Source organism: Hermetia illucens, chromosome 3 (assembly GCF_905115235.1).
Source record: "Hermetia illucens chromosome 3, iHerIll2.2.curated.20191125, whole genome shotgun sequence".
NCBI classification, from domain to species: Eukaryota; Metazoa; Arthropoda; class Insecta; order Diptera; family Stratiomyidae; genus Hermetia; species Hermetia illucens.
The window spans coordinates 173,136,667-173,157,398 of record NC_051851.1 but is presented as its reverse complement, the minus strand read 5'-3'; the positions used below and the strand labels follow the sequence as shown (position 1 = coordinate 173,157,398).

At 42.0% G+C, this 20,732-nt stretch overlaps 1 protein-coding gene across 1 annotated transcript; it reads left to right on the top strand.

The window, feature by feature from the left end:
- Positions 1–1,360: 1,360 nt before the first annotated feature.
- On the top strand, positions 1,361–20,042 carry LOC119652250 (putative defense protein Hdd11-like). Its single transcript, XM_038056230.1, has 3 exons — positions 1,361–1,477; positions 19,271–19,616; positions 19,688–20,042. The coding sequence occupies exons 2-3, from the start codon at positions 19,272–19,274 to the stop codon at positions 19,856–19,858; spliced, it is 516 nt and encodes a 171-aa protein (XP_037912158.1). The 5' UTR covers positions 1,361–1,477; position 19,271; the 3' UTR covers positions 19,859–20,042.
- The last annotated feature ends 690 nt before the right edge of the window (positions 20,043–20,732 follow it).

The window sequence follows — 20,732 nt, the reverse complement described above, 5'->3', positions numbered from 1 at the left end:
GCACGGTTGTTGTCAGCCAACAGAGCCTATTTCAGCTTACAAAGACTGTTCCGCTCGAAACGTCTCACCAAAGGGTCAAAGCTCTTACTGTACAAGACTATGATCTTGCCAGTCCTGATGTATTCCTCGGAAACTTGGGTTCTTAGCAAGAAAAATTGTGAACTCTTGGCCGCGTTCGAGAGAAGAATCCTCCGAAGAATTTTTGGCACCCTACATGAGGATGGACGATTCCGTAGCCTACACAATGACGAAATCTATGAGCGATACCATGACCGTCCGGTTGTGGATAAAATCCGGCTCAACAGGTTGCGGTGGGCGGGTCACTTAATCCGTATCGATGAGGATGATCCCACCCGGAAAGTCAATAAGGGCAATATCTATGGTAGAAAAAGAAGACGAGGCAGACCCTACCTAAGATGGAGCGATGACGTAGGTCAGGACGCCAGACAGGTTTTAGGAATATCGAATTGGTGGACCTCGGCGCAAAACCGGGATGTCTGGAGTTCCTTATTAAGGCAGGCCTAGACCGGATACCGGTTGTTGCGCCGTTGATGATGATAACAAGAGCTTTAGCTTTTTTTCCAGGGGAATTACCTGTACTAACCGTGATAAGAAATGCAATTAAATTAATTTGTAATTATCATGCCTAATATGTACTACTTTCGAGGTTCTCAGAAAGTGCTGAGAATTGATTCGCCATATCCAATTAAAGATTCAAAATTGACGCTTTGACTCAGGAAAATGTAAATAAATGGATTCACTGAACTTTTCCACCATTAATGACTATGTTTTCCTATATATGCTTATGTATGCCATGTAAGGTTTTATTGTCGATATTTGCATATTATACGCAGCCATATTTCCATATGATCCCAATCACAGAGACTTAAAAAAAATGCTCGGATTGAAACAACCATCGGATTTTACGCTTGAATAGATGCAGAAAGCACGCTAGCTTCCTACCAACAATTCAAATTATGAATAATTTACAACTGAAAATGACAAACGGCTTAATTTTTTTGCCAACAGTTTGCAATCAGGGTTTCATTTGAATATTTCGTTATAATTGTATTGATTCAAAACGTCCCCAACGGTTTCCTCTCACAACCGAAAGCAATGAACCCACTAAATACTCCTACTTAACGCTAATTCCCAGCCTTACTCAATTTCCCGTCCCACCTGTTATTATTATAAATAATAGTTGCGCGCCCCAGACCAATATTCTCTACTATTATCGTCTTTATTTACCTTTGCGTTAGGCAAAAAAAACTTTAGGTAAATAATTGGTTGTATGCGTAGACCGAGACAGCTTTTTGTCCATAGCAGTGGAGAGTAGGAATAAAATGTGAAATAAATTAAGTATGTTTCCCCATTTATAGATTTGTGGGGAGACCTAATGAAAAGGTTGTGGTGTTCCACGGAGTGGCCTATTGCTAGTTTATACTTCGGTTCACAAAGATCACAGCTTGATCTCGAGGTGAGTGCAAATCAAAACGGTGGTACATAGTGTGCGGCCTAATCAAAGTATCTTTCAATTTAAGTAATAACACTTTTATTCGATGGAAGTATGCTTATTGTATGGTGCTTGCTACTTCTAAATAGGCCAACTCCCATTCGCGGGATTTGATGAACTACAAACAGTGTTCGGTTTTTTCCACTCTTCCCTGGAAGGAACCTAAATCTTCGCGTTCTAATATTCTACACGCATCCCCTCATTTTTTAACAAAAAAAAGATATGATTGATAGGTTGTGAATCTCTTTGTTTAGTGGTAACCTTGTCAAACACAATGATAGGCCTTCAATCGCTAATGTTTTATTTCCGCAGAAAAGTGAAATAAAGAAGCTTTATTCTGAGTGGTTTCATATCTGTGATTGAATCTCAGCAATAAAAATTAAAGCAAAATTAAAAATGTAATTATTAATCGATTCAGCTTCATCTAAATGCACTCGTTACGGAAAAAAATCCTATTATGGTATTTAAAAATTTACCATAGTACTAGAAGCCTACAACATCAATTAAAAGATTTTTTTCTTCATTCTAATAGTCCAAATATCTTTTTACACATTTTAAGATATTTTTTTTTTTCAAATAAAAGTCAAAAATATGCGAATGAAACGTTGCGTTCTTAAAAAATTATTTATTAAAAATATTGTCCGTCGTCATTCATCTTGGAGAACTTGGAGAAGTATTTCCTATAGTAAGGTCATGACATCATGTGAAATAAATATCTATATCTAATAATGCTGAGGTGACAAGCGAAACTTTGTGTCAGTCGCAATAAAAGGTTCTTCAGTGGTTTTTTTCTACGTAGCTGAAGCTGTTTGTGAGACTAATTAAAGGATCAAAACCACATATTTATGTTGGTGTTCGCATATCATATCGTGTGTACTTCTTGTATCGAAAGGATAATTTTTCAAAATAGACTTAGTGCATTCAGGATATACCGAAAAGATTTCACAATATTGGTGGTAACAATTGAGCCGAGGGTGTTGACAATATTTTCAAGACCATCTCTCAGTCAGATTAACGAATATTTGCCGTGCAAAACTGCCACCTAAATGGTTCGCATAGCGATTTACAAGCTCCTATTAACATACTCCACTATGGAGTTCAATTCAAATGGACCTACATGGTAATTATTCGCATGGTACATGTTAAGGGATATGCGGATACTACAGATCGCAATAGACATAGTGATCCAAGTTCGCCTGGGAGCACCCGTTAAATATTCTGATTTTCTACTTCAATTCTCCCAAGTGCTTCTCCAGAATCCTATACCATACGTCCTTTAATATGTTCTGCCTGTAGCTCTGAGCGATACACTCATGGGCCTAGTCAATTTTTACCAGCGATAGAATTACTCCTTTTTCTAAAGTGTGATTTATCCGCTGCCACTTCGCCAATATATTCGTTCTTAAAACTTCTTTGGTATTACGATTTCGAGGAATTTCGACATTGAAACATAACATGTTCCTTGGGCGTGTTGGAGACAGTTCTCCCATCTTGTTGTGAAAATACTTCCTATGACCGTCATATCCCATAGAAAACTGCGTCAGGTGGTAATTCATTTCTATGTGCTTCCGCTTGACCCAGCTCTTAATATACGGAATCGATGTATGAGTCAGTCTCTTCCAGAATTATTCTAATCTTGCTGCCATCGCCCACGGAGCACCTGCCAGCGATGACACTAGTTGCCTCGCCCAATGCTGTCCTATAAGCGCTGCCAACCCTTAGTACAATTGATTGATTTCCCGAACTTATCCTCTTCCGCAAATAATAAATGGAGTTCACCACTTCTGCAATAAGCGGCCTGTGACTATAATTTGACCCCCGATATTGAATATCATCCCTGTTAGAGGGGGGGTTTCCTATCTTTTCACGCACATGGTTCAAGTGCCCCTTGATGCTGAATTCGGTATCGACCGGGCATGCCAGGTAGTTTCTTGGATTTTGAATCTCTCTTGGCTCTCCTCAGTAACTCCGACCAAGGTCCATTTTTCTCCTGTTGCAGCAAAAGAGTTGATATCGTTTTCAGCACAAGTCGCGGATATGTCAATTGGGTTGATTTCTACTCACGCGTCTTGTTCAATATGACCATCTCAGCAACGCCCTACGGGTTCTTATTTACCCCAAGGTACTGCTCCCGGTATCAATTCCGTTCGCTTCCCCGTTCTTGTTCTGGCTTCCCCTTTTCTTTCGTTTTGGCAAAGTCTCCCCCTTTTGGGGACAAGATCATTATAACGTATAGATTTGCTTCTAGAACTGCCAGGAGGCATCTCCTCCACAAAAGCTCTAGCGGAACAGCCAACTATTCCAGTTACTCCACATCCTATGTAGCTTCGGTAGCTGCTTCCTCTATTTCTAGTGTTAAAACCATGCCCTTGTGTTCACTCCACAGATCATCCCTCTCGCCAACGAGATGGTGATCGACCCTAACCCTCTACTTCGGAGGTAGGGATGAATCCAACGTTGACCAGAAGAATGTCTAGCTTCAAAAAGGTTTCAGGAAGGATTTAATCCTTGGTATTCGTTGCTCTTCTTACCCACTCCAACGACCCCGTCCTGAAATCGCCGAACATTTTTTTAGGGCTGTGGTTGCTAGCCTCCAACATTAGACTATCTACCATCTTTACATGTTGTGATATTGTGGCGTTACTAGGAGCATCCAGTTATAAATATGGACACCGTTCATTTTTCGCTTACAAAGCTAACTTTCGTGAATACTATTGTTTCTTATACGGCTTTTCTTGTGCATGGCGGCGATTTGTTGGTTCGTGATCCACGTAGCGGTATCGTTATTTCGGTTTGGGTTGGAGATTACCGCTGTGTGTATTTATATCCGACTCTCAAATAATTTGTGAGGACAGGTCTTGATTAACCTCAACCACTTACCCTGCAGTGATCAACCCCAATGAGCCATGCGATTCAGCTCCCTCCTAAAATCAAATTATTTCTTTGGCGCAAATTTCTTCCCAGGATATAACCTGTAGGCCGTTGCATTCGATTATTATTTCCTGTTTTCAAGCTTTAACTTCCACTTGCTCACTAACCACCTTTTCCACCTGGCTGCGAAAACTATCCGCTAACTTCTCACCGGATTCATTTAGCGGCCTATTTGATGGCTCCCCTGATATGGCCCACGCCCAAGTGCATTCTTTCTATATCCGCTTTTTTGAAAGATATTGGTGTAGGACACATCTCCTTTCTTAGAAGTTCACAGTTCATTTATACGTTTTTATAGCGAAAGAAACGTCGAGGAACTACATTGCTATTCAAAAATTTCAGGCTCTTACGGAGAGGATCGCGGTTAGATCTAATTTCCATTTCGCTATTATCCCTTGTAATGCTAGACTTCACAGTAGTCAAGTTTCCCACTTCTGGGACACTGCGGACGTCAAATATCGATGTCTCCTCCTTCATATTTGCTTTATCATTCCTTCCCATAGGCAATTTTTATCCACGGGTTTGTGCTTTGAACCCTCCTACCAGACCTGCTTGTAGGAATGTCACTGCATGCACATCTGTTTATGGGTACATCTAGTAAGGCTGCCGCCGAGCGTTTTTTTTTATCCGTAGGGGGTACGCCTGATGAGAGATTTGATAACTACACACAGGCCTACTCACATAATCTAGATGCCCTCTCAACTGTCCTACATTATGTAGTTCTAGACTAATCCACAGCTAGTGGATTCCACGGCAGTGATGAAATTGTCTTCTTTTCCAAAAGTATGATCTATCCACTGCAAATTCGGCCAAAATATTGCAGTTATGTAATCCACATGTCCACTTGGTATTTAATTCATGGTTTTGTTGGAACAAAATACTAAATACTGTGCTGCAGCCAAATGTTTATGAAACTGGTGTAGTTGAGCGATCATGTCATTTACTTTCGAGGTGCTATTCCCATACAACTCCACGATTGTGTAGAACAATCCGATCTAGACATTGGTACTGAGGTAACTCTATCTCCAGATTTTATATAAAATGTTAGATACTAATACTCCGTGCGACGTTAAGTTCAATGTTGCAGTCGAAAAAAATGCTACCACGATGTACAAATTGATAGGTGCTCCCAATATTCTCTGTTTTAATGCATAGATGAAAAGCGCTGTGATTTGTCAGACTGAGAAATTTAGTTGTTATCTTTAGCCTGACATTTGTTGTCCTTTTTTCGCACATCCATATTCATCAGACCACAGTTCAAGAATCGGTGCGATGGCCGATTTGGCTGAAAGTCGTCCTCTTAATGTAGTTGCCTTGGGATCGAATTCTGATTGTTTATAAATGTTTATATTTGTTTTCGTGTTTTCCCCTAGTGTGTAGGCTTATTACTTACATAGCATTCGTTGGTAATTCTGAGAGTGTGGAATGAAAAATACCATCCAGGGACGTAGAAAATCCGAACTTGGCGTGAAAATTGTGCGGAAAAACCGGGCTAAGGGTGAAGATTTTACGAATGGCTTCCCCATTAAAAAAAAGTCTTTTACGACCCACCCTAAATTGACTACCGCGTTATCTTGTTGAAAGATGGTATATCTTTTGCTAATGACGTGATCCCCAATTTTATCCATATATGCTCTGCTGTTCATTCGACTGGATATATATTTTCGATACAAGCCATGAAGCGTGTTAGACTACTTCATACAAAACAATTCTTGGAAGCCTATGCTTTTCAGAGAACGGAAAAGAGGATAATAGTTAAGATCTTGAAGAAAGTTGTGTATGTAATAAGGTTAACAGGACAGGGTCGTAGGGAGGAAACCTGAACATGGACTGAAAATTCCTAGAAATCCCTTGAAATCAACCTAACTTAGTCTATTCACAAGTCCACTGAGGAACCTCGCCTTCCCAGCTCCCTTTGGACGGATATGAAACCTAAGTTGGCCCGGACAAGAGAAAGAATCTCCCATTGGCATTTCTTAACTTTCGTTGAGTTATGAAAGCAGTTTGTTGATAAACATTGCCCTTCTTGTGAACACCGAGGGGCTTAGTCCTGTTTCAACTTAACGACCAAAAGTGCACAGTGACCGAATATCCTATCAAATGCAAGATATTATCTACTTCCCATAAAGAACATGCTTCGTCATGGAGAGGGAGGGCTGTACCAGGCGATAGTCCACCTAAATGTCGCTGACTTCTTGAAAGCTTCGTGAGAATTTCCGCCCTTCTCCACTGCAGTATACCCTAACTTGTACCTGCAAAACACACAGAACGTTATTTTTAATTGGACATATTTTCATAAAAATATTTTACAGAATAATGTAAGCCCTTTAGAAAGCAAAAGAAAAAACAAACAAATGGCGTTCTCCGTGATAGACACATCAATGAACGTCTCAAAATTTACCACAATATCGTCCGCCCAATCGTCCTCTATGGTTCTGAATGTTGGCCAACTATAAAAGACGATGAGCCATGTCTAGCGGTTATGAAGACGAAGATGTTCGTTAGACTAGTGGAGTAATACGTCATGATCCCATTTGGCACAGTGTTCGGATGGCTCAAGTGGTTAGAGAGCTATGCTGTCGTAGGGGAAGGTCGCGGTTCAAATTTCACTAATGGCAGAGGGATTTGTTGTCGTGACTGGATATTGGATACCAGTCGACTCAGCTGTGAATGAGTCAAATCTGGGTAATAATTTCGGGCGAGCGCAATGCTGACCATATTGCATCCTACAAGGTACTGTAATCCTGTAGTGTACAGTTACGGTCTTGACTGAAGTGCTCTAACACACTTTAAAGGCCTGATCCAATATAGATTGTTGCTCCAACAACTATTATTATTATCACATCTGAAATGAGGATACCCTCGATATGGGGTTGCAAGGATCTTAAAAAAACTGCAAGAGAGGCGTCTTCGATGATGTAGACATGAAATTCGCACACATGAGAATTTACTGCCTAAGATTGGTCTGAGCTTCAAATTGGATGGGAAAAGACCCGAAGGCCTAGCGAAACAGCAATGGCTTGACACGCTAAATAGTGATTTGAGATTCTCGTGACTCATCAGGCCTATGACCGAGTAAAATGGCGCAATCGATCGGTGCCCCGCTTCTGAAACGGACAATAGATTACGAAATTGGCCCGACCCCTCGGAAAAATGAAGTTTATATTCCAAGTGCAGATATATATCATTTCATTAGCAGCAGAAAAATGTCTGCGACAAAAATGAAGGGGTTGTCCCATTCGAATCTGCTCCGACAGTCGGGCAGCATTATCAGCACTAAACAGCAACATCATATCAAGCCAGTTGGTGTGGAGTTGTCCTTATTATTATTATTCAGTTAAGGGAAAGTCGCACCGCGTCCTTGAAGAACTATTGTGCCCCTTTTACTGGTTACAGTGTACCTGTTGATCATAGTATCTCAAGCAGGCCTGTAACCGTTAGGAACTTTAGTATTTTCCCCACTTCCAGATGTTTCAGCTTTGCATCTGGTATTAAGTGTTCTCCCAGATGTATCGACCTACTTTGCACAAGTGCCGAACACTGTCCCAGGACGTGCATAGAGGTTTCGTCCTCCTCCTCACAAAACCTGCAGGCAGTGTCCGTAGATATCCCTAGCTTCCCTAGGTGGTAGTTCAGCCAACAATGACCAGTGAGAATTCCCACTATGATTCGGAGGTTCTTTTTGGTGAGGTTTAAGCAATACTTTGTTCGCATGGGTTCGTATTCCCCAATAAGCACTCTGGACTGCTCCATCCCTGGTAGGCCCGCCCAATATAGTTCCCTCAACCGTTTCTCTTCGTTTCTTAGATTCATAGCCATGAAACTGTTTCCGATTCCACAGAAGGATTCTGGCCCGTGTAAAGGCATCCCTGCTCCCTTCTTGGCTAGTTCATCCGCTGCCTCATTGCCTTCCAACCCAGCATGGCCTGGAACCCAAAGTATCCAGACCTTGTTGGACGAGCCGAGTGTATTCAGTCTCTCAAGGCATTCCCATACCAGTTTAGAGTTCACCTGGTTGGACCTAAGTGCGTTGATCGTTGCTTGGCTATCGGTGAGAATAGCTATGTTCTGCCCCCCGTAGTTCCTTTGAAGATTAAAGGAGGCACATTTGTCTATGGCGTAAATTTCCGCTTGGAATATGCTAGTGTACCTGCCCATTGGCTCAAGTACATTTTCCTTGGACCAATGACACCGGCACCCGCTCCCTCTGCTGTGAGGGATCCGTCAGTGTACCAAGTAATCAGTTGCTGGTTTAAGCCGTATGTCGCAGCCACGCTCTCCCAGTTTACCTTGTTACTCCAACGTGTTTCAAACTTCTTATCGAAGTGAAACCTCGTTGTCATGTTGTCCCTCGGTATCAGTAATTCGGGATACTGCCTAGAAAGGATATCAATCTTCCTTCGATTTAGGCAGCCCCCCGCCTCACTCATACTACCGGCCATCCTGAATATTGATCTCCTTGCCTGCATTTGTATGTGCAGATGGAGAGGGGTTAATCCCAGAAGGAACTCCAGGGATGCCGTTGGGCATGTCCTCATTGCTCCACTGATACACACGCAAGCCAGCCTTTGGAGCTTATGTAATTCCCTGGCTTGTGTGCTGAGTTGGGTTCTTTCTGCCCAGATTACCGCTCCATAGGTAATCATTGCCCTTACTATTACAGTATATATCCAAAGTAGTATCTTCGAGCTGCAACGCCATTTTTTCCAGCTATGGAGCTACAAGTCATCAGACCCCTTGTGGCTTTCCTACAAGTGTTTCCGACATGTGTCTTCCAGAGTAATTTTTGGTCTAGCGTGATTCCCAAATATTTGACCTCTGTTTCTCGTTTCACCTCCATATCATGTAAAGTTATGGCTTTCAGGTGATCCAGCTTACGCCTCCTAGTGAATGGTACTATGGTGGTTTTGGCTGGGTTGATCCGCAGTCCCACCTTCCTGCACCAGGCACTAGTAACCCTTAGTCCAGTTTGGATTCCATCACATAGGGTATCTTCATATTTGCCCCTACAGATGAGAACAATGTCGTCCGCGTAGCCCTGGACTTGTATTCCAGTATTAGTTAACACGTCCAGGAGTTCATCCACTACCATACTCCACATCAGCGGCGATAGTACTCCACCCTGTGGACAGCCTTGAGTGGTGTTCATGATAATAGAATTTGTACCTATTTGTACCTCTATTTGTCTGCTTTCTAGCATTTTGCCCATCCAGAGTGCGAGGGTGTTTTCCACTCCTTTGCGGCTCAGGGCATCCTGTATTTCTGTGTGCAATGTGTTGTTTTGAGTTGTCTTTAGGTGCTGTTGAAACTTGGCAACTAAACGAAACATTCCTGATTTGGGTACCGGGGAACTCAAACATCGCTGGCAATGAGGAGGCTGGCAGACTGGCTAGCTGAGGGTCTGGATTCGCAATGGTGGGCCCAGAAACAGATTTTGGCATTCGGCCGTCCACTATCAAGTCTACTCTGTAGGGTGAAATTCCAAGGATTCACGCAGCCGAGTGAACTGTTTTCGGCAGGCGAAAATCCTTGTGAAAGGACCTGGGGTCGCCTGAGCGGAATTTTTGTTGTCCCTTAAGAAGTGGGGCATGAAAACCCTAGTAGGGCTTTTAACGGGACACTGCTCCTTAAACTACCATATGGAAAAGATTGTAGTGGTGGTTTCAGCTGTGTGCAGCCAATGTGAGGAGGAGGAGGAGATGGCCCTGCATTTTATATGTAGCTGTCCGGCCTCCTTAGATCTTATACGAAGACACTTTGGTGAGGTTTTCTACAATGAAGAATCTGCACACTCTCTGTCTCTGGAGAATGTTCTCAGATTCGCTAAAGCCTGCGAACGCCATACGCGGGAAGCCATTGAATAGGCGATTTACGTGGATAGTACAATGGGCCTCACAATGGCCTGAGTGCTCGTTGACAGAACCTTGATACTAACATGGACCTCATATTTTCTGTTGTTTTTGATTGGTGAAAATTAGGGGCCTGATTTTCTCAATTGTCTTTTGTGTTTAAGCATCCAGTGTTTTGTTGGTAGATGAAAGTTAGTTGAGAATGACAGGTTAGGTTCGCTTATGAGCTTTGAAGGTATTCCTGTCGATGTTGGCAAGTAATATGTTTTCTCTTTTAGAATCTCTTCATGGCTCCTTAGGTATTTATTACGTTTGCAAAATGATAGCATCACGATCATTGGGCTTCGTTTATCTCAGTTCTGAACAGGCTCTACCAATATTATCTAAGTTAGTTGAAAAAATCTGTCAGGCCTTGTTTTTTAACTTTGAAAAATCAGTTACGCCAAATCAAATATCTTTTATCTTTTTACAAGTACGTATGATTTGTAACTCTGAGTAGTATAGTGGAAAAATCCATTCTCTAGTAACAAACATTAGAATATTTTCTCAAATATCACGTTCATAGTTTTTCAGAATAAATTTCTAGATAACAATGAAAAAATGCGGGCCCAACTAAGCCAGCACATGCCAATGTTTACCCAGTACTATGGTCTAAAGAATCCCAACTAAGCATGCATACAATTAAATCATCAAAAAGTGGTTTACCTTCGCGTCACCTTTTCAACTTCAACGGGTCGTTTGAATAGAAATTAGTTTTTTCCTAACGTCTTACTCACACTAAAGATTATGCTGGCATCGACGCATTTATTATCCATGGAGACTGCTTATGGGATGATGATAAAGCACTTCAAGACTCCACTGGTTGCAGTAGGCGATAGTATAGCAGAGTTGTCTTAGCACACTTTCTAAGGTCATCCAGGTGGCATTAGGTTAGGAAGACGAAACCAGTTCCTTTGTATCTTGTCTTACATAATATCTAGATATGAAGCTTTAACGGTGATCGTTTCGAATCTATTGGAATCTTTTTTTGCGAATTCGTGGTAAACATTGGTTTTCATGATACCTTTGTTCAGGTTTCAAGTTCAAGTTTAGGTTTTGAGTGGATGAAAGTATTTTGGTCACTATGTTGTAGTCCATCTTTTGGAGTCTACGAAGGGAAGCATATTAGATACTAACATTTTTGGCATAACTAGTTTTTGAGTAAGGGGTCAGAACAGGACCAGGAAACGAATTTAAAAAATTGACTAGTATACCAAAGAGGATGATGGAGTTTTTCGAATCATGGACTTTCCTTTCTTTTTAATCCTTTTCTCTTCCCTCTCCCCCAAACTAATAAATTATGCAAAAATCACGAAATTAAATAGGAAATCATCTGAAATAAGCCCAAAGTCATTCAGGTGTAGATCAGTCCAAAATCAGTCATATCTAGGAACTAGTTTGCAAAAGTCAAGTCTGTAACTAAACACAAAAATTACGCATGCATAATGCCTGTATATCTGAATTAATCAACGTCTTTTATTTGTCTTCATTTTTCAGTTTGGTTTCTATATCTTTGCTTAGGTGCTTAGCTTATGTAGTAACTGAGTCATTTTCGAATCTGGGACGCATTAAGTGACATTTAAAATCGTCGAATTTGCGTTGCACATGCATATTTAAGTGCTCGTGCCAAGCGAGCACTTGAAATGCGAAAAAAATTTATCCGATATGGTTATGAAATCAGACGTACACATAACGATATATCGGTGATAATTAAATTATGAAGCAATCATGTGATATTACATATATATATGGCGTACGAGGTTAATCTCGACTTGAGCGCAAACGCAGAACTGCATGCGACCAGGCGCGTGTCATGGGTTGTGCATGGGTAACCGGGTCAGCTACGAATATCACAAGTTAATCTTGAAAATAAGTAGCCCCAGACAAGCAGAACGTTTCCATTTGTGTTCGTCTTCCCTTACCTATTCTTCCCTTTCAGCCTCCTTAAAAAATACGTAATCCGGGGTGTAGGAATCGACGCACCTATCGGATGAATCGCAGTGACCTTACACTGCATTTCAGCGGCTCACCTCTACATACCATACCTACCTTGGGAGGTAACCATGGAGCTTTGCAACATTGGGGCTCTGTTGTAGGAGTGGTACTTGAACTAACAAAATTGGGGACAGGGTCACGAAGACAGTACCTAATGCGGTTAAGAGTTGCTTAACTACATCAGAGCGACGCTTCGCCCTTGTATGTTTTGGCGGTTATGCCTTCGACCACCAGGGACGGAAGACCTAGGCGTCAACTCAATAAATGTCACGGAGTTGGAACGAAACCGTTAGGGTACAGACACCGACTGCATGACGCGTTCATAACTCGATTTCAAGAACTAATTCATGTTCCGGAACAGAACGTCGTCAAACAGTACCGGGTGATAGTGAATAACAACCGAGTTGCCCTACCACCTAGGCAACAAATCTTCCAAGAGGTCTGAGGTCATCAACTTACCGGATTAGTCAAAGGAGCAAAACAAGCACTCCACCTGTAAGACATTTCATGAACCCAGTAGTCATGAGAAGCTTAGTAACTGGGGATGTCGACCCAATTAATAATTCCAGGTCGCATTCAACGAATATGCTGAGATTCTCCCAGATGCTAGGCCAAAGATCCCAAAACTAAAGTTTACTTCAGCAACTACTAACATCACTGCTGCTGTTGACAGAATTTTGGCTGATCGTTTGGCTGACGAGATTATTGCTACAGAAGTTCACAGCCTGATCAACATTGCAGCTGCTACGGTTATTCGTCCCCATAATCAACATCTTGGAGTGAATAACATAGGTATGCGGAGGAAGACTTTACCATTCTGAGTATTTCGGCTCAACAAAATAATCGAAGAGTTGAGAAAGGAGATTGGCCGTGTAACGCAAGCACTTCTTGGAGATCCATCACCAAGAGTGCACAGATACGTTGCAAACGTCATTGGAAACTACCATTTCTCCAATGATGTGCCGATTGAAAAAATCTTCGAGGTGCTGAAGCAGAAACTTGCGGTATGCTCCAATCACATCCGTAGGTATCAAAAGAGCTTTCAGCGAAGGACAGACAACACCTTGTTCTTCCAGAATCAATGGGGATTTTATAAAACTCTCACCAACTCAAGTCGTGAAAATAGCCTCCATCGGAATTAGGCAGAAGACTTCTGGAGAAGTATTTCGAGCCAACTTAACCATTGCAATTTAGAAGCAGCGTGGCTCCCACACCTTATGCATTGATGCGAGGCCCTCCCCGGAATGACCATGCCTGACATAACTGAAGCTGACTTCTACGTCAGCCTTTGAAAAGGCGAGTAATTTGAAGACGCCAGGAGTTGATATGATTCACAACTTCTGGCTCAAGAGGTTCAAGAGTACTCACAGGGTATTGGCAAATCATTTTAATCAGATGATTGTCAATCCGAAATTAGTTCCACAATTTTTCAGGGTATTTCTTGTTCTTCAAAATATTGACCAATTATTTGTCTTTCTACCATCTACAATTGCTTGCTGAGGAGCAAAAAGGATGCGCAAAAGGCTCTCGAGGCTGTAAAGATCAGCTTATAATCGATACGGTAATTGTCCGAACCCTCTTCTTGCCTAACCGGATCGAGGGGCGACCAACCTAAGAATGGGCTGAGGCCAACATCCAACGCAAAGGGTGCGGGGCCATGCGAAAATGTATTGCTACATCTCGCTTGTCGCAAATACATCAAGCAATGACGCGGTAGTTCTAATCTGCAGAGACATGTTGATGTTAATCAAAAACAGTACGAATCAAGACTGGAGTCCACTAGGCCAGGTATTTACCGAACAATAGCACAGATTGAAGAATAACCGCTTTCTGCATCCCCATGTATAGCCTAGCCCTAAGATCAAGTGTTTTTGCTTTATGCAAATTTTTCGGGACTAATCTCGTCGCTGAAATCACCACTGGGACTACTTCGATCTTTTGTAGTCTCCAATTCTGCTTCATATCGTCTGCCAAGGGGCCGTAGTTCCGGATTTTTTCTTGCAGATTTTCAACAGTATTCCGGTCCAACGGTGCGGATACATCGATTATAAAGCATGCTCGTTCTTCCTTGAGAAGCAGAACTGGGTCGGGTCGATTGTGATTAACACTGTGATCGGTGGCAATAGTGTGGTCCCACAGTGGTTTGACCCGATCGTTTTCTAAGATTCTCTGTGGAGTACTATATACTTATCTCTGCGAAGTATACTTATAATAAGGATGCTAGGCTGCCACTAAGTTATATTCAACGCTAGGTTTTGAGGGAGAATCTTCGCAGACGGGGTTATGACGACTGGTGTACTCGGTACTGTTTAACATCCTGCACGCAAATGATATGTGCTTGATGGTCTCCTCTGCACAGTTGTATAACCTAGAACTGGTGTTGGTGATTGAGGAGTCGTGAATGTGAAAATATTTATGTCGGAAAACCTGAAGTTAGACGCTTCAGGTATAAACGGAGCGATAAGTGCATGACAGTTCCGCGGGTATGTACATAGCTTAAAATTCAATTGTGCTCTATTTTTGAAGTAATTTACGCGTGATACGGCCTTCTATGTTGCTGAAAAATTTGATATTTCGAGGATGCATTTAAAGGGTGTAATGACTAAACTGCATTGTTGTAGTCTCACGTGCAACGGCCTCAGAACTGAAAGCATCGGTTTTCTGGTGGGGTCAAATCCGGGTAAGGCATATTCAAATTGTCGAACTGCTTCAACACGGTAGCTTTCGGAGTTACTCTGGAAGACGTTGTTATAATTCCTACACAGTCACGTGCGTCCAATGAATGAACATCCTGATGGCTGGGGCTGGGCTCTGGAACTCGATATTTCGGACGTTGGGCTTACGTGTGTTCGGTAGACCATAACCGTTGCAGAAGGCTTTGGTATCCTCTCAACAGTCTTCGAACAAATGTCCAATCTGCCAACAATTCTAGCAGACTAAAGCTAAGTCTCATAATCCTGAATCTCAGACTGAGGATTTCCTGTGATGGTGGTATTATTAGGTATTCAGGTATTCAGCAAGGAAGGGATCCCTTTAAGCTAGAGTTTAAATATGGTTGCCAATCACCTCTTTATAGGGTACAGTGCGTCAACTACACCTACGCGCAAGTGATCGCGGTTACCCGAAATGCCCTTAACCTTCCCCACAATTTCCTGAGGTCCCTGCATTTTTTTCTACTGTTTTACGCCAAGTGCACTTGGGACGACCAAATTGTCGGACATTTTGTGAGAGTGGATTCCAGTACATGGCATAGCCAGCAATGCAATTATCGTCCTTCTTTAATGTGTGACCTATCCATGCCACGTTCACCTTCCGATTACACTGCGTACGAGTGCCAGTAAGTAACAGTTGGTTCACTTCTACTTTGCTATTCCCATATAGCAATATAGAAAAAACCCTAGTACAGAACACTATTAATGCGTCAGGCAACATTCAGTTCCGTGCCACCATCTGCAGAAACCTCGTTTCCTAGATATACGAATTGATCCACGCTTGCAATGATTTGACCATTAACGCAGATAGGGAGAATACCATGATCCGTCAGTCTGAAAACGTTGGTTTTGTTGGTGTTTATTTTCAGTTCAACTCTACTTGCCTCTCTCTTTCCAAATCCAGAGCCATTTGGCCAAAACCCATGACCCGGTGAGAGAGCAAGCAGATGTCATTAGCGTAGTCGAGGTCGAGGATGTCATCGCCTTTTGAATACCTTCACGTCTTCTTGATAAGACTGCATGAAGAACGTTACCGATAACAAGAAAAAAATAAATCGGTGACAGGATCCAATCGTGGAAGACTCCGCCTTAGACCTCACAATCCTCCGAGATTTCACCTTGGCGTAGCACGTGGAATTTTGCGACATCATATGTCGCTCTGATAATAGCAATTAGTTTCTCCGGAATGCCTATCCTGCGTAGAGCAGTCCAGATGTACTCCCTATTCACGTTGTCGAAGGCTTTCTCGAAATCGGTGAAGAGCAAGTGCAATGAAGATCTAAATTCCGCACACTGTTCCAAAATGATCCGCAGGGTGTTGACCACAGCAGGAGGGGGAGCGGAAACTAGCCATTATTCCGAAACCATCATGCTTTTGAGATGTTTTTTAATACATTCCAGGATTATCTTTGCAACGGCAGGAAGCACGCAGATAGCCCTCCAATTGTCACACTAAAAACGAGTGTCCTTCTTTGGAGTCTTACCGGTCATCCACTCCTTCCATTCTCTGGGAAAAGTCTGGGATTCCCAAGGCCATCAAACCCAGCGGCTTTACTCCTTTTGAGTGCATTGATTTCTCTTCTGTTTGGAGGAACAGTCCGTATCGGCATGTTATGGTGACTAGCCATTTCATGCCCAAGAGAAGGAACTTCACCGGATGTGATATGTGATAAACTCAAATCAACGACTAACGGTTTCGTCCTAAGAAGGGGCAATTCATTGGACTAATTAGGGAGAAATTTTCTCCCACTTTTTTGATCGACGGACCCCTCTTTTTAAGCTAAGGACATAACTTTCTACTGAAAAAAGGGAAAATTTGGATGATTGGCTCAAAAGGATAGGGCCGTGGACCAAAAAAATGATTCCTCCCAATCGGTTCGGTTTGATATGAAGTGGATGCGGATTTAGCACTGTGTCAAACCTTAAACAAAACACTCAAAGTATTGCCTGTTTGTCATAAAACACGACTAAAAGGGATGCAGATTTTGTGGGAAAGCAACCTGCAAGTTTGGAAATTCCATTACTGCTGAGGCAAAAATAATTCCTCGGATAATGATTGACCTCAAGGCTATCACCTTTGACTATAAAAACCGGGTTATGATTGATTTCTGGAATGCAAGTACCTTCCTAGACAATAGAATTGAGTGTTCTCAGAATACCCCTTTCTTACAATTCGAGCGAGAATTCTGGCGATAGAGGTTGGACATTCTGGGTTTAAATCAAGTGAGAGTACCCTTCTCCTCCTTGTGCTTTTATACTCCGAGGTAGCAGACGCTATTCTGGCATTGGAAAATTGTTGAGGACATTGCAACGTGCGTCCTGGGAACTGGTTTTTGACGGGATCTTGATTCCGATATTTCCGTTCAACGGAGATTGATTATTTCTATGGGTAACTGTACGTAGTTTAAGAGACGCTTCTTAAAGATGATATGATGATCGTGATGGGTAATCTGAACGCCAAGATGGGCTCTGACAACACCTTGCTAAGGTATTTGGTGATGGCACTGGGCCGCCATCCATAGTATCTTCATCTCTCAGTAAACTGTCGACCAGGTCCCAAAAGGATGTTATAAGACCTGACTTATCGCGAAAATGTGGAGGTGGATTTGTGAACATAAGGCGCTGAGAATCTTGCTGTAGAAGTTTCATTACCGTGACAAAGTCCGGGAGGGGCAATGTAGCGTTCGCCGTAATAAAAGAAATCCCACTATTGCATTGGTGAATGAAGGAAAAGCTACCACAAATAGCAACTATTTGTATTCCGTAAACCTTTTGACGGTCCTTTGATATCTTATCAACGAAAGGTTTCTCATCCAAGAAAATGACCAGCTGAGGAGGTAGAAGTAGCACTTCAACCCAATTTTCGACCAACGAGGTTCTTCCTCTTATGGATGATATGACAAACCAGGGTAGCATGGGCATATAAACAGAAACGATATCCTCCTTATCATCAGCGCGCTCGCTGGGTAGAGCCGATGTCATTTACGGTGCCCAGCTGTTGTCCTCCCTATAGAATTGCTGCTTCTACTTATTACGAATAAGAAGAAATCTAAGATCTTTCTCAATGAGCTGAGGAAGGGGACAGTCGTCAAAAACGGCTTCATTGTTTTTTCCTTACTCTGGAAATGCAACTATTTCAACAAATTGTTGTTCAACGCTAATTTTCTCTTTGTGCTGCTTGTGAGAGCAGCAAATGGAAAGTGGCCGTCACTGTTACTCAGGAGCTCCAAGCTTTCATCAACTCATATTTTAGTTCTATCATCGGAATATTCTGGGCTGAGACATTAACAAATGAGGAACTTTGATGTCGTGAAGGTTATCTACCCGTGGAAGTGTTGATGAGAATGAGGAAGCGGCAGTGGTTGTATCACATATTGAGACGAGTGGATTGCCCTAAAAATACGTAGCATTGAACAATCCAAAGGGAATGCTATCTTTTAGGAAAGTCATGGAGGGAAGTCATGCTCATATCAGGAATTGACAGCGATGACACAATGGGGGTGGGTGATTCGCTATGTCCCACCATGTATTATAGGTGGCTGGTCAGTGATCGGTGACAATCCATAACGCAGCCTATGCTCACCGCTTCTACCACTAACGATTTAACTATCGTGTTCAAATGAAGGCTATTATTTGTTTATACCGCGGTAAACCTTCCATAGAAGCCAATCCTTCTAGGCCAGATCTCAATTTAATGATCTGCACATGAAATAATTATCTCTGATCTGACTCCTAATTCGAATATGATTTCTTCTTTCTACGATCATGATCAAGTTCCTTTTTTGCGGTCTGCTCTGGAGCCATAAGCTCTTTGTCAACAACTTGTCCCTGGAATTCATGACATCTTATATAGCCCTGGTATCCTTTCAGCTACCTCTCGTTCTGGAATGTACACTACATTGAATTTCTGGGATTATTGAGCTGAGTTAAAAAGGTTCCACTACTGGATCTAGACCTCATTTCGCCAACCAAATTGTCTGCTTCTGATGCACTAAAATGGTTAATACAGGTGCCGGACGACAGCTACTAACTTTCCTGTGCATATCTACCAACTATCTGTAGTAGGTTTCCGAAAACTTGCGTTGTAAGAGGTTATTTTTTCCTGTTGGTTTATTTTCTCAACATTTTGGTATCTCAATTCAATGTGAGGTTCCTTACTCGTCTATAATAATATCCTATCCTTTGTAAAGTATGAAATTTTAATATTTCTTTATTTTATTTTTTTATTTCAGAATGTCTTCCTTCTATTATGTAACATTTTTGGCCCTTCTGACGACCCCAGCAGTTTGGTCGTATAGTTCGGGAGCACCACCAACTGCCTGTGATATCCTAGGTCCAAAACATCCTGACCCCAACAATAAAGCCCAATTGATTACATCACAGCGTGGTCCAGCACCATTCAAACTGGCTGCTCCAGCATCTGCAGAAGCATCAAAACCTTTGCAAATTAAATTGCTGGCAACCGGAGCTGAGGAGATTCAAGGATTCATCGTTCAAGCCCAACTCGGTGACAAAGCTGTAGGCAACTTTGCACCAGTCGATAGTAACGCGAAGGTTTTGCAATGTGCTAGTGATAGTGTAAGTTTATTTTCATGAAAAACTAGTAAAGTTTATCGATTAAATATGGTATTTCTTCCCTTTTTTAACAGGATACCATTACTCACACTAAAATCAAGGATTCACATGTTAAGGAGGTTACTTTCAACTGGATCCCCAGTGCTGACTTGAAAGGAAAGTCAGTGAAGTTGGTCGGCACTGTTGCGGCTGGGTATGACAAATTCTGGATTAAAGGAGTCACAGCTGATGTCCAAGTTAATTAAATGCTGTTATCCTTATCTTTTACTTTCTCTCCAATACTAAGTGTTGTGTATTAGACTTCCGAGGCTCAAATTTTAATTGAAAGAGATGTTACCATGCAACTGAAATCAAACACAAAAATATCCTTGCATATTATCCGCATAGCATTTAGATTTCTAGATGACCCTATTAAAACAGTATTTTTTTGAAAAAAAAAAAACCTTGTTTCTATCTATATTACCAAGGACGTACGATTTTGCATTATTTAGGAACTCAGGTGTACCTAATTAGAGATCCTTCCCTGATTACAGCTTCCTTTTAATCCAGATCTCGCTTTAGAGGTTTCTTACCCTTTCGACTTGAAGAAGTTTAGTCATGCTGTTAGAAGCAAACTTACCGGTGTCCCCAATGGAATCATCAGCGCGACAGACGAACTAGAGTTAAATATCGGAGAGAAAGGAGGAATCTGAAATTGGCTTTATAGTTTCGAGCCCGGGAAAATTCAAATAAAAAGAACTGCCACCATGATGGAATGAAGATGGGCGTAAATACTGGCAGTCATACAAGGATCGCCTGAAGAAGTATAGGTCAGGAGATGGTCTTGGCTAAAGTATCACCAGAACATCGAAAGCGTCAGTGTACTACTACATCAACCTACCAAGGAACATAGAAGACCATCCTTTCTTTAACAATCCTGGACGGAACCTGCTGAGGTGCTTGTTCAAACCCATTTCCCCCTAGCGAGGACTCAAAACCTCGTTTGGACGTTATGTAGCCCCAGTTATTTCAGAATATCGAAGGGGTAATCACCAGGGATAAAATCAACTGGGCGATAAACAGTTTCAGTCCTTATAAATCTTTGCCTACAGACAGCATAGTGCCAATCATGCTCCAGAA

What these genes read in the sequence shown, in the direction of transcription:
- LOC119652250 (XM_038056230.1), top strand. Translation starts at nt 19,272, where the DNA reads ATGTCTTCCTTCTATTATGTAACATTTTTGGCCCTTCTGACGACCCCA. An exon ending in TGCAATGTGCTAGTGATAGT is followed by an intron (nt 19,617 to 19,687) that starts GTAAGTTTATTT and finishes CTTTTTTAACAG; the next exon opens with GATACCATTACTCACACTAA.